The sequence below is a fragment of the Micromys minutus genome (genome assembly GCF_963924665.1).
Source record: "Micromys minutus genome assembly, chromosome: 14".
Lineage (NCBI taxonomy): Eukaryota > Metazoa > Chordata > Mammalia > Rodentia > Muridae > Micromys > Micromys minutus.
Window position 1 is genome coordinate 54,795,099 of NC_137983.1, and position 20,520 is coordinate 54,815,618.

The 20,520-nt window shown below is 42.9% G+C and overlaps 1 protein-coding gene across 3 annotated transcripts in view; it reads right to left on the reverse strand.

Moving 5' to 3' along the window:
* The window catches only part of TNFSF13B (TNF superfamily member 13b), a gene marked incomplete at its 5' end in the record, with an annotated part of 31,443 nt that extends 18,087 nt beyond the window's left edge, over positions 1–13,356 (reverse strand). For 2 of the 3 annotated variants that reach the window (XM_080928420.1, XM_080928419.1), the window contains 3 exons: positions 6,642–6,737; positions 12,875–12,956; positions 13,045–13,356. In XM_080928420.1, the coding sequence (XP_080784546.1) occupies positions 6,642–6,737; positions 12,875–12,956; positions 13,045–13,356 (490 nt within the window). The remainder of the gene's footprint in view (positions 1–6,641; positions 6,738–12,874; positions 12,957–13,044) is intronic. The other variant, XM_080928421.1, reaches the window with a different exon arrangement.
* Between the last annotated feature and the right edge of the window lie 7,164 nt (positions 13,357–20,520).

A 20,520-nucleotide genomic window follows, 5' to 3' on the forward strand; every position in this document is an offset into this window, starting at 1 on the left:
CATCTGTATCATTCAGTCTCAGCTTCACTGAGATATTTCTAAAGCATATTTATTCATTTTGATTTTCTTATTTTATTATTTAAAATAAAATAACTAATACATTTAAATATATGTTGGTTACATTCTTCCCCTCCCCTAAGTCCTTACGGATCCTCTCTCCCTCCCTACCCACCAAATGTTAATCTTTCTCAATTGGAAAAAAACAAAACAATCAAACAAACAAAACAATTCGAACCAAAAAACAACAAGCACAAACCCCCAATACAATAAAAACCCTTCAAAACCAAGAAAACAAAACAAAACGCTGACCAGAAAACAACAAACAAACAAGCAAGAAAAACCTCAGCAAGCTGTATCCAAATAAAAGAGCACAGAAAAGGCTGTGCTGTCCTCTAAGTGTTGGTTAATACTCCTGACCTCGAAACCTCCCTGGCCAGTGCCACTTCTTGGGAGAAAACTGAGTTTTCCTCTCCCAGCAGGTATAAATGACAGCTCAGCTGTTAACCTTTACCCTAGTGGCTAAGTTTTCATTCATTCATTCATCCATCCATTCATTCATCCATCCATTCATTCATTCGTTTGTTTTTTAAAATATCAAAATAAAATATAATAATATAAAACAAACCTATCACCTTGAACTTGGACAGAATAAACCAACAGAAGGAAAGGACCCCAGTAGAAGGCACAGGAATGAGAGGCCCATTTATTCACGCACTCAGGAAGCCCCTAGGAACGCTGAACTGGAAACCATTAGACACACTGAAGAGCTGGTGGAGACCCAGGCAGTTTCTTTGGGTTTTGCATATACCATGTGCTTGAAGAGTTACAAATAATTTTCATTTAAGAAAAATCTAACATTAAACAGTGACTTGTTACAAAAACAAACTATGGTTTTTGCCATGTCTGAAAATGAAAGTAACTGTCAGAATTTACTGACAGACAGAAGTGGTAAACACCACCCTAAGGTTTGATGTGTATTCTGTCTTGATATTGACAAGAACTCTAAAATCAGGTGCTGGGGGGCGGGGAGCTAGCTTTAGACAGCACAGACACCTTCTAAAGAGATATTCCAGTTTACTCTAGAGCCAAAGCCAAGTGTGTTTGTTTGTTTGTTTGTTTTCCAGCAGAATATTTTGGATGGAAGAAAAACAAACACCTGAAAAACAAACACCCAAAAACAAACAAACTGTTTAAATACAGAGTCAACAAGGTCCTCTGGAGTCATCGGGTCAAACAACACATGTCCAGGGAGCAAAGAACAATTGTTGAAGAAAGAAAATGGCCCGAAACCAAATCAGGGCCTTTCCACAGATGTGTAAGGAGAACCACAGCAAGCAGTAAGTGCCTCTGCAAATGCAAATCACAAATCTAAGCATGCACTAAAAAATAAAAATTAAAAGTACTCAGGAGGCAAAGGGACCTCTATGCATGTGAGGGCACACTGGTCTACATAGTGAATTCCAGGACATCCAAGGCTACACAGTGGGACTCCCACCCCTGCCCATCTGCCTTTAAAAAAACTAATAATAAAGCTTTTATTAATATATATTCACTGTACAAAGTGAGGACAGTCATAAAGTCTTTTTTTTTTCAATATATTATGTACTCTGACCAAATTCACTCATTACCCTCTCCTGCCCTCTCCTATGAGGTCAATCTCTTCTTCCCAACGAATCCACCTTCTGTGTGTGTGTGTGTGTGTGTGTGTGTGTGTGTATGTATGTGTGTGTACATGTGTGTGTATGTGTATGTGTGTGTGTGTGTGTGTGTGTATGTGTGTGTGTTGATTACATGAAGCCATGCTGATGTCATCTTAGAATCTATACCTTTGTGGGGACCCACAAAGTGACACTGTGCAGTGTCAGCTCTGTTGGCCTTACCACACTGCAGCTGGATAGCTGGGAACATACTCGGTCACTAGTAGAGTGCTCCACACTAACTGAAGGTGGTAAAGGCCAGACACATGGACTCCCCCTGGAGTTACTTTCTGACCATTTCTTTAAGCTTGGTAGGAACTGCCGCAACCCTAATATCTGTGTCCAAACATCTCTGTTCAAACCCACCACCAACCTGGCAGGAAAAATATCTTAATTTAATTTTGGCTCAACTAAAACTTGGCTCTGGCCTACCTATTGGAAAGAAAATGTTTTGGCATGTATCACGAGGAGCATAACCCTTAGAAGAAATACGACCCTTAGGAGAAAACTTTTGTTGCAAGAAGGCCTCCTCAGAGAGGAAAACGGGCTATCAAACCGGCTGCTTAGTACCAGCATCTCAGGGATACTCACCAATCAGCCAGCTCCTCAGTAGCCCTGCCTCAAGCCAGTGCCGGGCCTTTTGAATGTGTTTTTTTTTTTTTTTCATTTAAGAAATTTGAAATCTACTTTGTCCAGTTTTTATTATAAGAGTCATTCTATACGGATCTTACTTCGAAGCATCTCCAGCAGCGCAACAAAAGATTTGCTGCACAGCGAACCAAACTCACACAACTGTAGTGTGTTTCCCAATAGTGTAGACGTCCAGCCATTTTAGAGATCCACAGTCTAATGGAAGAAGCAGCTGTGGCTAACAACTGTGAAGTTCCTTAGTAGTGCCCAGCACTGGGTTAAAAATGCCTCACCTTCTCCCACACTGAAATTACATAGAATGTTTAACGGGGTTTCCTTCTCAGCTAAGTTGGCAGTAGAGCCCGTCAAAGACTGAGCCGCGGGAAGGTATTTCTCACAGTGTACTTCCAGAGATCACGACAGGATGACACATAATCATGATGATCCAAGAATGGCCACATTTTAGATCTCAAGAACGTTTACTCATAACAAACCGCATAGTGCATCAAAAAGAAAAAGTCTGGCCCGGGGAGGCCAGTCGTTTATAAAGTGAAATTCCTGAAGGGTGAACACAGCTGCCCTCACTGAACACTGGTATGAGGGGGGCTAACAGTCTTCACAGTGCTAGCTGGGGCTCTTAAATGTTACTTAGATGGAAAGCGTGCTCCCCATCGAGAAGCTATAGCTTTCAGTGTAACATATATTGCAACAGATCAAAGTCCAATATTAACAGAGTAATCATCATGTAATTGTGGATGGTTATGGCTGGTCACACACAGGGCTTTTCTCCAGCAACAGGATTTCCCAGGGTGCCCTGACAATTACTTTGGCAATCATGTCAAGGACAGAGAAGGGCCAGACGGGAAAAGCCAGTACAGCAGATGAACACCCACGGAACCCCTGTCTGCAAGGCTGGGGTGGGTCTCCAGGCCTGTAGACATTACACAGCTCAGAACATCTTCTCTGCTTCCTGCTTCCTTCCAGTTCCCGTAACCTGGGATCTCGGGAACATTTTTCCAAATCCACACAATCCTCAAATCCAACTTCACTATTCCTGTTCATGGTGGGGGCAAGTACAGAAGCAGTCTGTCCCTGCCTGGGAAACAGCAAAAGTCTGTGTTTGAAAGTAACTGCTGGTTCCCCAAATAACTAACTAGTCCTGTTATTGTTGCGATTGCCAAGGACACCGACATCACGCAGCAGAAACACAGCACACGGTCAGTCACGAAGAGCAGACAGCTTCTGGAATGGACACCCGGCAGATAACGCAATCAGATCATAGTTCTGCCTCTTACCCAATATACATTTCGTAGTGTTATGAAGCCAGATTATATTGAATTTTAAGGTATTTTGTAGTAAGCAAAAGGAACCTGTTTGTTTGCTAATTGGCTGTTTTATATGTTATGTATAAACATAGACACTGAATTGCTAATTTATTGTTTTAAGTTTTGTGCTGACTTTGTTCCATTCCTCCAAATGATCCTGAGCTTCCCCTTGACGAATATGAAATATGTCATCACTCCGGGGGCGATGCACACGGGAGCCTCGTGCAGCATGTGGTACAGAAATCTGCATTTTCATGTTCGCTGCACAGCTATTAATAACAGCTAAGCTATGGAACACTGCCTACGTTGTCCATGTAATGAACATGTGAAGAGTGGCATGTATGTACGATAGAGTTTTACTCGGGCATAAAACAAATTACATCATTTCCAGAAAAATGGATGGTGGTGGATTGCCAAATTAAGTGAAATGTGACAGAAGAGGTAAAATAAATATGTATATTTGCTAGATATAATAGACATGTACATGTGAAATCCACATTTATACATATGGTATGATGCATACAACACACACACATATTATAACACACAGTCACACAAACACGCATAACACAAAAGTAAACAGGAAATTCTTTGAGAAAAGCTCACATACTTTTGTGTTAAAAGAACTTTTCTGGGGAGATGCAACAGACACATCTAGTCACCCAGGATTAAGGACCTATGACAACTTGGTGAATCCTGAGTTGTTTTTATTGGGGCTACTTATAGAGCAGAAATGACTCAGAGACTACAAAATCCTACTAAAGCCTTCTCCCAGCATGGGTGACAGCTCACAAAGCTGGGAACTTGGAGCTCACTGCTCAGCCTGCAGGCAGCTCAACAGGTTGGAAAATGTCCTTTCCACGTGCCACAGTGGATCTGAAGCTCCTGCAGGCAGCTTGGCTGGTTATTGCTTCTGTCAGGCAGGTACTCTGGTCTCGGAGTCTTCCCTGTGGCCTTTCTCCCCTGAGAATCTTCTTTGCAGCTCAGCTTCTGTCTTAGTTAGGCTTTGCATTGCTCTAAAGAGGCACCATGACCAGGACAACTCTTACAAAGAACAACATGTAATTGGGGCTGGCTTATAGGTTCAGACGATCAGTCCAGTATCATCATGGTGAGAAGCATTGCAGTGTCCAGGCAAGGATGGCACTGGAGGAGCTGGGGTGTCTACATCTTATTCCGAAGGCAAACAGGAGAAGACTGGCTTCCAGGCATCTAGGAGGGAGGTTTAAAATCCCACTCCCACAGTGACACACTTCCTCTAACAAGGCCACACCTTCTAATAGTGCCACTCCCTGTGCCAAGCATATGCAAACCACCCCATTCCACTCCCTGTCCTCCATGACCTTGTTCAAACGTCTGAGTCTATGGGGACCATAACTAAACATAGCATAATGCAAAATACATTTAGTCCAGTATCTGGGACTGACACTTCTGAGCTCCTCCAAAGGACTTGGGTCACTTCTCCAGCTCTGCCCTCTGCAGCACTCTAGGCTCTGGTTGACTCCACTCCACTGCTGCTGTGATCATCCCATGGTACTGGTGTCTCCAATATGCTGGACTTGTCTGCTGCAACTAGGCTTCACTAATCGCCTTTCATAGGCTCCCTTCATGGTGCCAAGCCTCAAGTCCTTTGCATGACCCCTTCAGTCCTAAGCTATCAACTGCAACTGAAGCTGCACCTTCACCAATGGCCTTCCCTGGCCTCTCACAGTGCCAAACCATGGCTGCTGTCCATGACCCCTTCATGCCTTTAAAACCAGTACCAGCTAGGTGATTCTTATACACTACCAAGGTCAGTTGCAGTGTGAAGTACAACCTTGGCTATCTCTGGAACACAGCTTCTTTGCATGCTCAGAAAACACTTCCCAGATTTCACCTCAGTGAATACAGTCTCTACTTAATCACCGCTGATCTCAGCTCCAGCTGACCAGTATCAGTTGTTCCAGTCGTCCCTTCTATTCTTGACACTAACGCCAGAGCCACTTGGGCAAAGGTGCTGATTTTGGCTGCTTACTGGGGCTGGAACATGGCCCCTTGTTCTATTACCACCAGCTTTCTGTTTTCCAGCTCCTTCTCTGCCTAAGCTTGGCTGTCCTGGAACTTGCTCTGTAAAGAGATCTGCATGCCTGTTTCCTGAGTTCTGGCATTAAAGGTGTGCACCACCTTGCCTGTGCCAAGCTTTACATGGCCACTATCCCTCAATATCCAGATCAAAGCCAGACTCAGGATGCACTATCACAGCAGTGTACTTCAATTTGGGGTTGTAGCTCATTCCAGATTAAAAGTCCAAAGGAAAACAATAGTCAAGTCCCTTGTTCAATGGCAAAAGCACAATACACTCAGCAGGGGGGGTCATTCCTCCCTTAATCTATTTATCTCCTTGAACATTGGCTTCAGTTTCATCCTGCTTCCTGGTGCTCCTTTAATACTTGAACCATACATTTTGTATCTTTCCTTTCTTGGCTTGCTCCTTTTCATCCAAACACTCTTAATAAGAGTAAACTTTAGTAACCCACACAACAGAATTTATACCAGGGTATTTTGAGCCTTTCTTTGTCAAAGCAATTAATCTAAATCTATTCACCTTAGCCTTGAGTAGACGTTTCAGACAAGGGTAAAAAGCAGCCACATTTTTCATCAAAATATTACAAGAGCAGTCACTAGGCCACATACCAAAATTCTTCTCCATTGAAACAACCTGAGCCAGATCTGCACAGTTCAAATCACTCAGCACTAATGTCTTCCATATTCCCTACTAGAATGATCCATTAAGCCATTTAATACCATTTAAGTGGTATACTTAAAGCGTACCACTGCTTTCCAAGGTTCCCAAATCCACATTTCTCTAAACAAAAGTATGGTCAGGTCTACCACAGCAATATCCCGATCCCTGGTACCAACTTCTGTCTCAGGATTTGCATTGCTATAAAGAGACACCATGACTAAGGCAACTCTTATAAAAGACAACATGTAATTGGGGCTGGCTTACTGGTTCTGAGGTTCAGTCCATTATCATCATGGCGTGAAGCATGGCAGTGTCCAGGTAGGCATGGCACTGGAGTAGCTGAGGTGTCTACATCTTGTTCTGAAGGTAAACAGAAGACTGGCTTCTTAGGCAGCTTGGAGAGTCTAAAAGCCCACCCCCACAGTGACACATCTACAAGACCACAGTTACTACAAGGCCACACCCACTACAAGGCCATGCCTACCACATGGCCATGGCTACTACAACAAGGCCACACCCAATTCAACAAGGCCACACCTCCTAATAGTGCTATTTCCTGTGCCAAGCACATTCAAATCAGGATAGCTTCCTTTGATATGAGAAGGGCTCTCAGCTTTTATTTTGAACTCTAGCAGGGAGGGAGTCTACTGAATCTAGTCAGTTTCTGGAACTTCCTGAAGCTATTTTAAATGTTTACCTTCCTGTTTAGGTAACTTCCTGCAGGATGGAATGTGCCAGTCTTAGAAGAAACTGTGACATGATATATAAGGATGGTAAAGGGAAGCAGGGGTAGGTATGTATAGGGTCAAAGTGCATGATATACTATATGAAACTACTATAATGAAATCTCTACTTCTTCTAGGTAACATATATCAATTCTTAATTTCAAATAAAAACCATGTTTGCCTAATGAAAAACTGCCCAGGTGAACAGAATCTAGCTCTTTAGAGACAGGTGAGTCCTTCAAAGGACACTGCCACTCCAATGACCTTGTGTCCAGAGGAGCTCTCCTATAAAAACAACAACCAAATAGAAAGACAGATGTCATTGGCTCTCCCATTTCACGGATGGTACTGTGTAAACGCTCTCACAGAGGGCCATGCAGAGGAGGCTTACAATTACATAGAACACATCATTGTTTAAATGTGTAGGACCCAGGTAGGGTCCTGAGCAGCTATTACATAAATACACAGTCAAGAGTAGAGGGAGAGAGGGATCCCGCACACTTCCTCCATTGTTGGCTTTGGTTGGCTTTCTTCATTCTCCCATAGTTCAGAGCCTCCCACCTGTGGAATGGTAACACTCAGAATGGTCTGAGTCTTCTACATCAATGAACAACCAAGGCACTCTCCCAGAGAGATGACCACAGGCCAAACTGATTTAGGTGATTCCTCAAAAGATTCTCTTCTCGGGCGATTCTAGGGCACACTGATTTGACTTAAAACTCACCTAAATGTTGAGCATCTGGAATTATTAATAAGAACAGTATATTGCTTAAAATTATAAAATTATTTTGAAAATAAATGCTCATGTCTGAAAAGTACAAAAGCTAAAATTATGAAGAAATATTGATGTTCCAAGGAGAGCTAGAAAGATTTCCCCAGGCATCCTGATAGTTCTGATACTCAAGGAGTTGACTTATCTACTTTTTCAACATACTCTTTGACAGTATTATGCCAACCTAAAAGTGTCATTCATTTGTTTTCTCTGTGCTTCTCACCATAATGGATGACTGGGAAAAACAAACCCAGTGCTACATTTGGCTACACTGACTGGCTTGGCTTCCTGGCTCTTATTTCCCAAAGCTTCTAGCTCAACCATAACAGGGTTCAGATATTTGGTTATCAGATCAGTATTTCTAATTTTAAAGACATTTTTGGAAATTGAACAGATGCCAGCTCTTGCAACACCACACACACACACACACACACACACACACATACACACACACACACACACACACACACACACACACACACACACACACAGCAGGGTTCAGGGGAGCCTAAAAACCGAACTGAAGACTGGGTCAAAGGCCACCTAGCATCAGCCAGCTGTTCTAGGAAGGGACCACCCATGCCTGGTAGGAGGCTCAAGTTCACCTAAATAGTAGAGTTCTACACTGCATTCCTCACAGACATGGTGTGGCCTGCAGGTCAAGCTCTGATGGAAAGGCTAAGCCAATGTTTCCAACTTGGAAGACATCACAGCTTTCCCTCTCTTGGATTGGATTATGGAGATCAAGAAAGGCCATTCAAAAATAGTATTGACATTTCTCTTCATCCAAGAAAGGACTTGTGGTACAATACTGGTATTAAGATTGTGTGTTACCGTCTAATTTCTAAATTTTATGATTGTTAAATGCAGTATAGCATCCTGGATGGAACCTAAACTCCCATGCTGCAGCTGGTGTTGAGTTCCTAGGTGAACATTAGCCTGGGTTTCCTCTTGTGGCCTGGCACGGCGTAGTTAAGGGAGAGGTATTCTCAAAGGCTCCGAACTATCCTTGCAACCCTGTATAATTCAAAACCAATCCCAACCTGAGAAGTCTGTGTAAAATGGATAAAAACAAGTCAGAGTGACCCAAGTTGTCCATTAATTATTTGGAGATAAAATGCAGGTAAATCTTGCATAGCTGCGGATCTTACACGATCCTGGCTCTTGCTCTCGTGGTCTTTGGGCCCCTCTGCTCTACCTTATGTCCCACCACTGTCCCTGCTTCCACCTCTGCTTTGCCACTGCTACTGCTGCAGAAGCTTTGATAAATGCTACCCACAGAATAATCAATACAGTGTTTTTCTTTTAAAGAGTTTTGTCTATTTAGAACCTAAAACAGTTATTTCTACTTTCCCTGTTGGCTAACAACTGAGGAGATGCTGAAGCCTGGTCGTGGGCCGCCGAGCTGCCTCCTCGGGTCCCTTGCATTGGAGGCTGGACTGCCGAGCTGCCTCCTCGGGTCCCTTGCATTGGAGGCTGGACCGCCGAGCTGCCTCCTCGGGTCCCTTGCATTGGAGGCTGGACCTCTGAGCTGGCTCCTCGGGTCCCTTGCATTGGAGGCTGGACCGCCGAGCTGCCTCCTCGGGTCCCTTGCATTGGAGGCTGGACCTCTGAGCTGGCTCCTTTTCCCTCGGTTTATTTTGATTTGAGGCAGGACTCACTAAGCTGCCTCGGTAGGGACTGACCCTATCATGTGATCCTCCTTCCTTGGCTCCAGTGTAGCGGGGATGACAGACTAATTGTGTTTGCCAGTAAGCTGTTTGAAAGATGTCACCTTCTTGGGCTCTAAAGATGTTCTTATTTGGATTATGAAATGAATAAAATCATAGCTGGTGAAGGCTCAAAGCACAGGCCAATGTGATGGCAGCTTTAAGGAAATTAGATTATGTAATATTTTCAGATTATATTGCTTTAGTTTTTATATTATTATTAAGAATCTTTCCAAACACATTTAAAGGATTAAGAGTGAATTGCTGATTATGATAAGCTATTTGGCAATTCTTTAATCCTGGATTTCCCCACATTTCTGTTTGTTATACTGTAATTAAATGACCTTATAAAATGCACTAATCTTAATAAAATATAATTCAAAATAACTAAAAAACAAGTATGCCAAAATGCTAAGTTTTAAAACTAAGTAAAAATATTATATGTCCCCGGAGGACTGGGAGGGTTGGCGTGGGTCTGCCTTTCCCTTCTACGGTTGTCAGATGAGGTAGGATGGAGATACCCACGGCTCAGCAGATATGAACATCTCCCAAGTAAGAGCCTCTGTGGACACTTTGAAAATAAAAGGAACACCGCAAGGTTATTTCAAGTCCAAGAAAACAATCAGAACAACCAGATGTGTAACAAAATTTACAAAATGAATAAATATTTCTCAACTAAAAAAATAAGACTCTAGTAAACCACAATAGAAAACCCTTGTGTTTCAGATAACTTTTGTGGGTTAGTAGATAATCACAGTGGTCATTGATAACAAAATAAAATGTCCTGATTCAAAAGGATAGTATATAAAACAAGAGTCATACTTTAATTGTCCAGGAACAGGAGACATTTCCTTTCCTGAGACTCATATCTGCAACTTTCTCGTCTTGTGTTTATGAGTATTAGGGAAACATATGTGGAAAAAACAAAATATGCATATCATTCATTGACAGTACCTTCTTTAAATTTTACAAATTATTAATTTTCCTCTTCCAGTTGCATCAGTCTGGAATATTAGGATGCATAAAATCACAAATATATAAAATATGCAAATGGGAAAATTATTTAAAATATATTATTACAGGATATTTAACTCTAGTATTTCTCTCTCCCCCCTTTCCCCCTCCCCCTCCCCTTTCCTCTTTTTCTTCCTATGTAACCCTGTTGGCCCAGAACTTTTCATATAGATCAGCTGGGTATTGAACTCACAAAGTTCTGCCTGCCTCTATCTCCCATGCGCTGGAATTGAAGACATACATCATAATTCTTTATTATTCTTTACTCTTAAAGCTCTTAAAATGAACCTGTGTCCTCTTTAGAATGGCAAAGTTGTGGCTTATTTCTGAAACCAGTCTTCAGAAGCCTGGAGGTGTAGCAGACATGACTTAAGACCACTGAGGCACACTGCCTACATATTCATGCCCACTAAAATGTAAGACTACTTATACTTTGTCCATATAAAGCAGATGGGTAGAGAAATAAGCCGATGATAAAACTATCTCACATAAATTCGGTCGTGTACAAAGGACTCCAGGCCTCAAGTTCACCAGCACAAGAGTTATGGACAACAGCCTGAAGAGAAAGGAGGACTTTATACTAGTGCAAGAGGATTTACCACAACAAAGGACACAGGGATTAATAGGTTAGGAGCAAAGAAACACTGAGTCAGAACAAGAGACAAGTAAAGGGAACTGTAGCATGCTACTTAGGGAGCCAGGGGCAAAGTGCTTTAACTCAAACCAGAGGAAACAAAATCTCTTTAATGAACACACAACACCTCAGAATAGGTTTGAATAAAATACAAGATTCAGTGCAAGTATTTACATCAATGTCAAGTTGTAAAAAGCAAAGAAAAAAAATAGATAACCAACCAATTGACAAAACTTATAAAATATAAAATTGAAAATAAAATAGAAATGTGAAAAATATGATTAGTGAATGGGGTTCACACTCAAACTTGAGAGGCTATGTGAAGCTATAGAAGTGTCACAGTGAGCGTGTAAGGATGAAATGCTAATGAGCATGGAGAAACCTGTCACCCCAAAGAGCTGACAATAAGAAACTTGAATAATAAACTATGGTTCTATGGAATTCATAATTCCTCAAGAAACAAGAGGTACACACACACACAAAAAAAAACGTGTATCCCGTATCAATCACAGTAAAAATAAAAATCATGATTTAAAAGATAAACAGACAGGGAATTACTAAGCAATCGGTGAGATACTTACAGTAAAATAAGAAACAGAATAGAGCAGGAGGTACTTCTTACAGCACTGCATGCACTGTGATCATGAGTACGGTACATATGTTATTACACATGCCATGCCGACAGGACGCTATCGCCTGCTCTGTAGTTTATTACTCCATCCACTGTGGCCTCCACTGTCATTACATATGCACTGGGGCATATGCGCCATTATGGAACACATCGCACTATATATGCTGTAATTACTTCAGCAAAAAGAGATGGAAGGTAGCTCACAGGGCATACCATACATTTCTGATTTGTGCAATTTGTTTAGTTCTGAGGTAACTGAATATTTCCATACTCTTTTGGCAAGTAATTTAGCAATACAAGAATTTCTGTTGTTTAGGTAGCTTTTAAGATATTTTTAACCCAGGCTATCAGGTAAGATGTTTTTATAAGAATAAAAAAGCAGACAACAGCAAGAGTGGGTTAAATTGTGTTGTTAACAAACAAGTCCTGCTGCTTTTTTTCCTCATGAAGCAAGAGAAAAGGTTCATTTTAGTAACTCCCAATTCTGCAAAACACTAGGGAATGGACAGAAGTCACTGAAACCACAACAGAACCATTTACACGGGAATTATGTTGCAGATGAAAAGAGTGCATTATAGTCTGCCATTTCTGTGTGTGTGTGTGTGTGTGTGTGTGTGTGTGTGTGTGTGTGAAAAAAAAGGTAAACCCCTATAATGCAGGGTTTGTCCACATCTGAACTTGGCTAGAACATGGAATATCTGGGGGGTGGGGGGGGAACCCGCTGGGAATGGCTTCTTGACTGAGGTGCAGGTGGTCACGTGACTGCGGTGACAGGAAGAGCTCTGCTGCTAAATCCTCCACCACACCATCACTGTGAGGGGGTAGTGCACCCTGGTCCTTTTGTCACCTCCCTCAGACGTCCTCCTGTCCACACAGCCTGCTCAGTGTGTGACAAGCCACGCCACGCAGCGTATTGCATTTGCTACAAAGTCCCACAAAGTGCTCCGCGGCCGGGCGGTGGCAGGTGCGCACAGCACAGCCCCAGGTCCTAACCGCTGTGTCCCAGCCATACCTGTTTCCTCTGGTCTCTGGAAAGAGCGTCTGTTCCTGTGACGGCTGGAGTTCTGGGGTCGAGCGGCTGCCGGTGTCAGGAGCTAGGAATAGAGACAACCAGTCCATTACTGGACAGCAGTTGAGTGACATACCTGGGGCTCTTGCACAGGCAGAGAGGGGTGAACTCACTTTGACTCCAGCGGACAACCCTGGAGCCCCCTGGGCGGCGGGTGTTGCTGAACCTCTGTAGCTCTGTAGCTCCATGCGCAGGCTCATCAGGTCTGCTTGCAGGGCAGCCAACTGGTACAAGGACATCGCCGTGAAACTGCTGGACAACAGGGCCAGCAGGAGGGTAGCAGCCAGCAGCCTTCCATCCCTGCAGATCCCAACCCAGGCACCCTCCTTCTGCAGAGTGATTGGAACATCCACTTTCATTTCTTCTCCTTTCTCAGGGCAAAAGCAGAGGCGCGGTGGTGGCAGGGTCTTTGCAGACTCATCCATTCCAAGAGGAGCACTTTGAAGGTCTAGGCCTTTGGAGTAAGTGACCACGGGGGTGGGTCATTTCCTGTCATCTGTGTCTCAGGAGACTGCCCTCAGAGCATGGCAGGGCTGGGCTCCCCCAGGAGCACTCTCCTGACTTTCTCTCTTCTGCATCTTTTGCTACCCTGAAGTAGGTTCTCTGGCTCTGGCTTTCCATTGATTGCTCAATCTGCCTTCCGCATTTCACTTTCAGTTTTTGTAAGCTTTTTTATTCTATCTCAATACAGTCCTGTGTGTGGGAGATGTGAGGCCTCTAACTCAGCGGCTGGGGACAGCTTGGGGTTCAGACTGGCTCACTCCAGACAAGTTTATCGAAGGTGCTTTCCCTTCACTACGCTCTTAAGAACTGTCTACTTGGAGCCACATGGCTTCTAAGGAAGGGAAAAGGGGACACTGAATGCTGTAATAAAGGATAATTAATGTGCAAGTCAGATAAGCTCCGTGCTTGAGACTGAACTGCATCTGGCTGCTGGACAAGGAAGCTAACAGCTCCCCAGTGGAAGAAGAAATGGAGTGTCATAAAGCCCAGTGAACCCGAAATCTCTGCTCCTCTTGACAGGAAAACAAGAAGAACGTGCTAGAGATCGATTTAAGGCCACACTGGGGGCTCTTTAAATGCTCTCTCTCTCTCTCTCTCTCTCTCTCTCTCTCTCTCTCTCTCTCTCTCTCTCTCTCCCTCTCTCTCTCACTCACACACAGACACACACAAAGTGCTAGGAGCTGAAGCACAACCTCCCCATGGATGGCATTTGTTTCACAGGTATGGACACACCTTGTCAGCAGACTGTGGCTGGGCTTGCTGACATTCAGGCACTGCTTCATTCATTTTAGTCTTTCCTGGTCTGGAAGGCTGGTTGGGGGGCTGGTACCTCAACATCTGTTTATCTTTCATCACAGGCCATTGGGCACTTAGCCTAGTCACCGTTTGTCTAACCCTCAGGCTGCCATGGTTTAGCCTCTTGCTGCCTTCCCTTGTAAGCTTAGGAAGAGAATCTCAGAAACAAGGGTGCACAGCAGCAAGGACTCCAGAGAGAGGCTTCCCAGCCACCCATCCTGCTTCTGCCCCGGCCCTTCCTATGTCAATTACAGAACCTCTGTGTGGGTCAGCTTTCTTCTTTTCTTTTGCAAGACAGGGTTTCTCTGCACATTCCTGGCTGTCCTGGAACTCTCTCTGTAGGCTGGCCTAAAACTCAGAGATCCAACCCACCTGCCTCTGCCTCCCGAGTGCTGGGGTTACAGGTAACCACCACCTCAGCTCAGAGGGAGAATTTCCTGTCTCAGTCCAGAGTGATGCTATGAGTCTTCTTCTCTGGGGCTGCAGGCTTTCCTCCTTCCAGTTCTGTGAGTTCCCAGGAACTTTATAAACCAGTAGCTGCAATCCTTACCCCCAAACGAACGCAGGACTTTCCATGATTTTGGCCATTTTATCCCTTTGCTCACTGTATCAGACTGCTGTTTTTCTAAATGAATAAACTTGTAGAATATACATGTCATACATGAAGTCTCATTAGATCGGACTACACAAGTGGCTTGGGTAGTCCCACTGTGGCTATCTGTGCGCTAGACAGACTGAGAACCAGGTACCTACTTAGTCCAGGAAACCGAATGGATGCTTCACGAGTCCCAATCTGTGACTGAAACTCTGCAAGTGTCTACTGTGTCAGGCCCACGGTGAAAGGGTGAAGATGCTGGGTCCTAAGATGTAGTAACCCCAGGGAAAGTGTCCTGTGTCACTGCCTCACTTTAGAACTTTGCTGCACACAGACCCGTACAGGTCATCTGTGCTGGCACCTATGATGGCAGCATTTGTAATGTTTGGCCTCTAACCCCAAACTCGATGCTACGTGTCTGATAATCCCTGGTGTTGCAGAAGGCCTAAGTGCCATTTGAAGATTTTAATCAAATCATCGAGTGGTCACTAGTTCCCATCCCCATCTCACCCCACCCTCCTGTGTATGCTATCTCTGCGTTCTCTGGGTTCAGGGGTCAATCAGTCCAGGATAATCTTCCCAAGTCAGTTTTTAACCACTTCTGCCACAGCTGTTCTCACCAGGCTGATACAGATGGCCAGGGTTGGAAACTGCATTGGGGCCGTTATCCACCCAACTGGAAAACCAAGGCTCACCTGTCAATGTAAATATATCACAAATCCTTTTTCTATAAAAGACATTATGCAGAAATAGAGATTTGAAAGGGAGCTGAAAATTCAATGGCAATAATGCATTTATATTTCTTGGTTTTAGGGGCTGAATTTAGTATACACGTACAGCTTGTGGGTGACTGATCACTAAGTTGACAGGTGAGGTATGACTGAGGAGAAGCTACTTTTCATTGTTTGTTGTGGTCTGCAGTATCTCTCATAAAATGTCCTCTGTAGAAGGTTTGTTGGTATGTTAAAAAATGATGGATCATGAGGGTGTCAACCTCATCAACGCATAAGTCACTGAACTCAAAGATGAACTGGTCATTGGGAGGCAAGGTCTAGTAGAGGAGTAGGTTTTGAGGATCTTTCTTGTCCCAGGACATGTTAAAGCTGTTTCCCAGTGCTGGAAGGTGAGCAACCATAGACTGAGACTTTCAAACCATGGGCCCAAGAAAGCTGTTGCTCCTTAGCTCTTCTCCACTACTTTGTCAAAGAGATAAAAACAAACATATAGTTGTCTATAAGTTAATAAAAGTTAAAAAATATGAAAGAACATAGTAAAAAGTTGTGTACAGAATAAGGAAGTGAGACAGGACCTATGGGCTCCTCATACAGTCTGACAATTTGAGGCTCAAGCAGGAAGTAGAAATCCATGAAGCTCCACAGGACAGCTCAGCCTCACATTCCAACATCTTACTTCCTTGTTTTGGCTAGTTTCTGTTTCTCAGTAGAACGTACTTTGCAGACATCTGCTTCTTAATGAAGCTGGTAAGATTGGTTCTCAGAAGTACATGGTAGGTTTCTGGCCTCACTTTTCAGTCTTAGTCACATGGTAGAAGGCAGTGAGCTACCTAGTGACCTATTTTCTTAAGTTTGAAGATATAAGCAAGAATAATTATTCTAGAAAGGGAAATAAAGTATGCCACCAGAGGGAATGTTATTTACTCCCCTTAAAAGACAAAACATGATTGTATACAAAATTTACATGAGTAAATTTGCATAGAAAATCAGAATCTGAGACTTCTCCTTTGAAACTATGAAGCACAGAAGCCACTACCCATCTTGTATTCTAGTAAAATTGTTATGTGAATTCAGCACTAGTGATTTTTATTCCTAACCATGTTTGTTTGAATGACTCTGCTTTAATAAGCATAATTACTGTTTACACTGGGCTATGGCCTTTATGATTTTTACTCTTATACTTAGCTCTGACCTGTATACTGTGGTATTCATGAGCTTTGAAACAAGATGGTGACTCAAAGACCACTGAATGCAAGACCTTTGTCCCTGGCAAATGTGCTGGAAGATGCAGACATTCACACCTCTGATGACTGATCCATGCAGTGGCGCACTTCCTATATGAGGGTCTGTTCATTCACTGTTTATGGAATCTTACTTACCTACTTGAGAAAAGGAAATTGTTTCCATATCTATAAACCTTGTAAAATATGTTTTATGAACCAGATATACACTTCTTGTCTGAAACTCAAGATGCTAGTGACTAACTCACAAGATACCCAAATGTTAAGTCCTGGTGAGAGTTGAAATAGAGAGGGACTTCAGTGGAAAGTCAGTTTTCACTGATCTACAGGTCTACTCAGTAAAAATTCCAATGCTGAATTACCTTTACCATGGTGGGCTCCTGGAACAGGACTCCAGACCAGGAGGGTAAGGCAAGTATTTCATTCCTCACCATTCTGGAAGCCTGGAAGTCCAAAGTCAAGGTGAAAGATCATCTACTGAGGGTACTGCTGGGCTTGAAGACAGCTAGCCCTCCTCTAAGCTTCCAGAAGGCAGAGGACTAGCCAGCTCTTTTCCACTGCACATCAAACCCAGTTCCTCCTTGTCCTAATTACCTCCTAAAGCCCCTTTCTAAAACCATCTACTGAAAAATGAGGTGTTGGTACACCCAGGAAAGCCCAACCAATGTGCAGGGTTCGACAGTCCTGACTCTCAAGATTACAAACCCTTTTCCCCACCCTTGCTGCCCCAGTCTGTATCTTGTTCTTGTGCATTTTTATAATGCCATGCCCAAATTCACCTCAGGAAAATGCCAGCAGGTGACATTTACACGTTTTAAAATTGATGGTGATAATGTTACAAGAACCACAAGTACAGAGAGAAAGAACTCCAGGTTGGGCCACAATGACTAGCACTGGTATATGTATCACCTTTTCATCTTCCTCTAGTGGCCCTGCTCCCGATCAATACTGCCTACTAGGCTTACTGATGTCTCATGGGCTTTCCAGCCCACCAGCTTTTCCCTCTACAACCTTCCTTCAGTGTGCCCTCCCTTCTGATTTCCTCTGTAGCCTTATTAACATCTGCCTACCAGTGTCCATCTCACAAGCTCTGGCTTTTCCTTGGCATATTCTGCTTTTGTCTTTTTCTCATCTGTAAGATAGACCTAGCAGGATTTCCTGAAAATTTAATCACACGAGGGAATCTCCAACATTTCTATGTAAAATGTGTGTGTATGCGTGTCACTTCCAGACTTGTTGTTGGCTGTTGCTCTAGGTTCCAATCTCTATGAAATGAATTTTTATACCAATTGTTTCTTTGTGCTTCCTTCCTTGTGGTGTTGGGGGTTGGCTTAGTAGCAGCTGAGGACCTACTAGGTGCCATAAGCAGAAATCAGCTGTCAGGTCAGGAGAAAAATAGCTGTTGCAGGAGGAAATGGAAAACAAGTATACAATGGAGTACATCCAACATTAGGTTGAACGTGATGGACATTCAAAAAGAGAAAATCCATGCTCTGAGCTTCAACAAAACTGAGTCAGGGTCTCCGAGGCACTTACTCTGAGACAAGCACCAGGTTTGAGTGAGGCTTGAAACACTCTTTCACACTTTATAAAGGAGCCGACAGGAAAGGTGGCCTTTAATCTGAGATGCAGCCACTGAATACCCATGGTAGAGGGTGGAGCGGTATCCTTCAACGTTAGGATTGAGTTGTAGACCCTTCAGTTACAAGAATGGCAAAACAGCAGCTGAAGACATACTAAATGATTAAGGAGACTTGTTGCTTATCCAGAAAACCCAGATTTGATTGCCAGCACCGACTTGGCAGCTCACAAACACCTAGAACTCTAGTTTCAAGGGATCGGATGCCCTCCTTTGTCTTCAGTGAGCACTATACACACGGTCCATAGACAGGCATGCTTGCAGGTAATACACCCATACATGTGAAATACAGATCTTTTTAAAAATGACGGAATGGAAATATTGATCATAAGGTGTCAATAAATGTCAGGTATAACTTCAGCCCTGGTACAGCACAACTGTGGAGAGGATGCGACAAGTTGGTTCTCAAGTGATCAGGAAGCATTTAGAACGTCTCAGTCACTCTTCCACTTCAGTCATTATAAGAGAATCAGGAAAACATGAGGGTTGTTGAGCGGCTGGTCCTCTGCAAGAAGCCACACATGTAACTTAATAGTTTGTCACTAACTTCTAAATTCCAGCTCTGGGCGATTCCTTAGAGTGATCTAGTGAGTACATTTGAGATTCAAATTTCAGCATCTATTCCAACATGGCTATCATTTTTCAAGGTGTCTCACTGAGTAATTAGCAAAGGTATTCTAGATTGAGGCTGAGTGACGGGGGATGTGCTGGGGGGAAACCTTTCTGCGAGTACCCCAAGCCAAGTTACTCCCCTGCTGTAAGACCTTACGAAGAAGGCTTGATGACAAGAGCCCATTAACACTCAGTCCTCGTTTCTAAGCTTTCAAGCCCCATCTTCTCCATCCCTATCCCTCAGTAAACCAGCTCTATCCGTTTCCTAACTTTCTAGAATGTTGCAGGAAGTTAAGGAAGAGTTGCAGAGTTAAATATGAAGTGTTCAAAGCAGTGATGCAAAGTCTTCTACATTCTGAGTCCAGGCTGGGTATCTTTGGCAGCACAGGAGCGCAGGCTTCCATCATATTTTCTCAAGGCAAGACGTGATTCATCCTGATGCTTCCTTAAGACGGATTAAGGCATGCCATGCACTTCCAGTCATCCATCTTGGGTGGACACTACTCAAATACAAGCGTCTTTTTAGGGAAAGCAAGTTACAGACCCATAATGCCTAAGTGTGAGACTGTTTTAATCATCTAGTCACCAACTAAAACACAAATGGGAGGAAAACAGCCATAAACATTTCTTAGAAAGTACTTTATGAAGTCTGAAGACAAGGAGACAGCCAACAACATCAATGTGACGGAAGAGATGTTTGGGGCTTAGGAACTCAACAACAGTTCATATGTAGAAAATGTTTTTGATATCAGCCTAAATCAAATGCGTGAAGGACTGCCACACTCATGGGAAACGGGAATGCAAACATTTTCATCCACACGATTAGAATAAGATTCACTACTTTCAGTGAAACTCATGGTTTTATTGAACTATTATATAACTTAACGTCCTAAGATAGACTTTACATGAATAGAATTTCTAAAAAGACTGAATACAAACTATCTGACATTAATCAAGCTGTTCATGTATCAATTTATTGCATGTCAGTACAGAAAAATAGAAAGTATATCTTAAGAGAAATGTAAAAAAAAAAAAAAAAAAAAAAAAAGAAAGAACCAAAAACCAACCACTAAATCCCACAAATGTTTTCTTGCCATAGTTAGCGCATAGTTAAGAGGAATTAGAATTTGAGCTATAAAATTTTATTACTATTTCAAAGAAAATATGGCAATAACAAAATTATGGCTCAGATTATGAAACTGGATTGACTTCATAGTGAATGCTCCTATATTGAAGATGAACTTTAGATCATCTTGTACGGATATAAGTTGATATTATGTTGTACACACACCCGATAAATGTTTACATTGCACTTTTTGTCAAAAAGTGTGGGTTATACAGTCCTATCTTTAATCTACTTTTTAAAAATACAAAATATAAATGGAGGTATATCTGTGTCATTGGCAAATGTTTACTAGAATGGGATGATCACCTGCCAGCCACAAAGGGCAGCAGAACTTCCAGTGAGG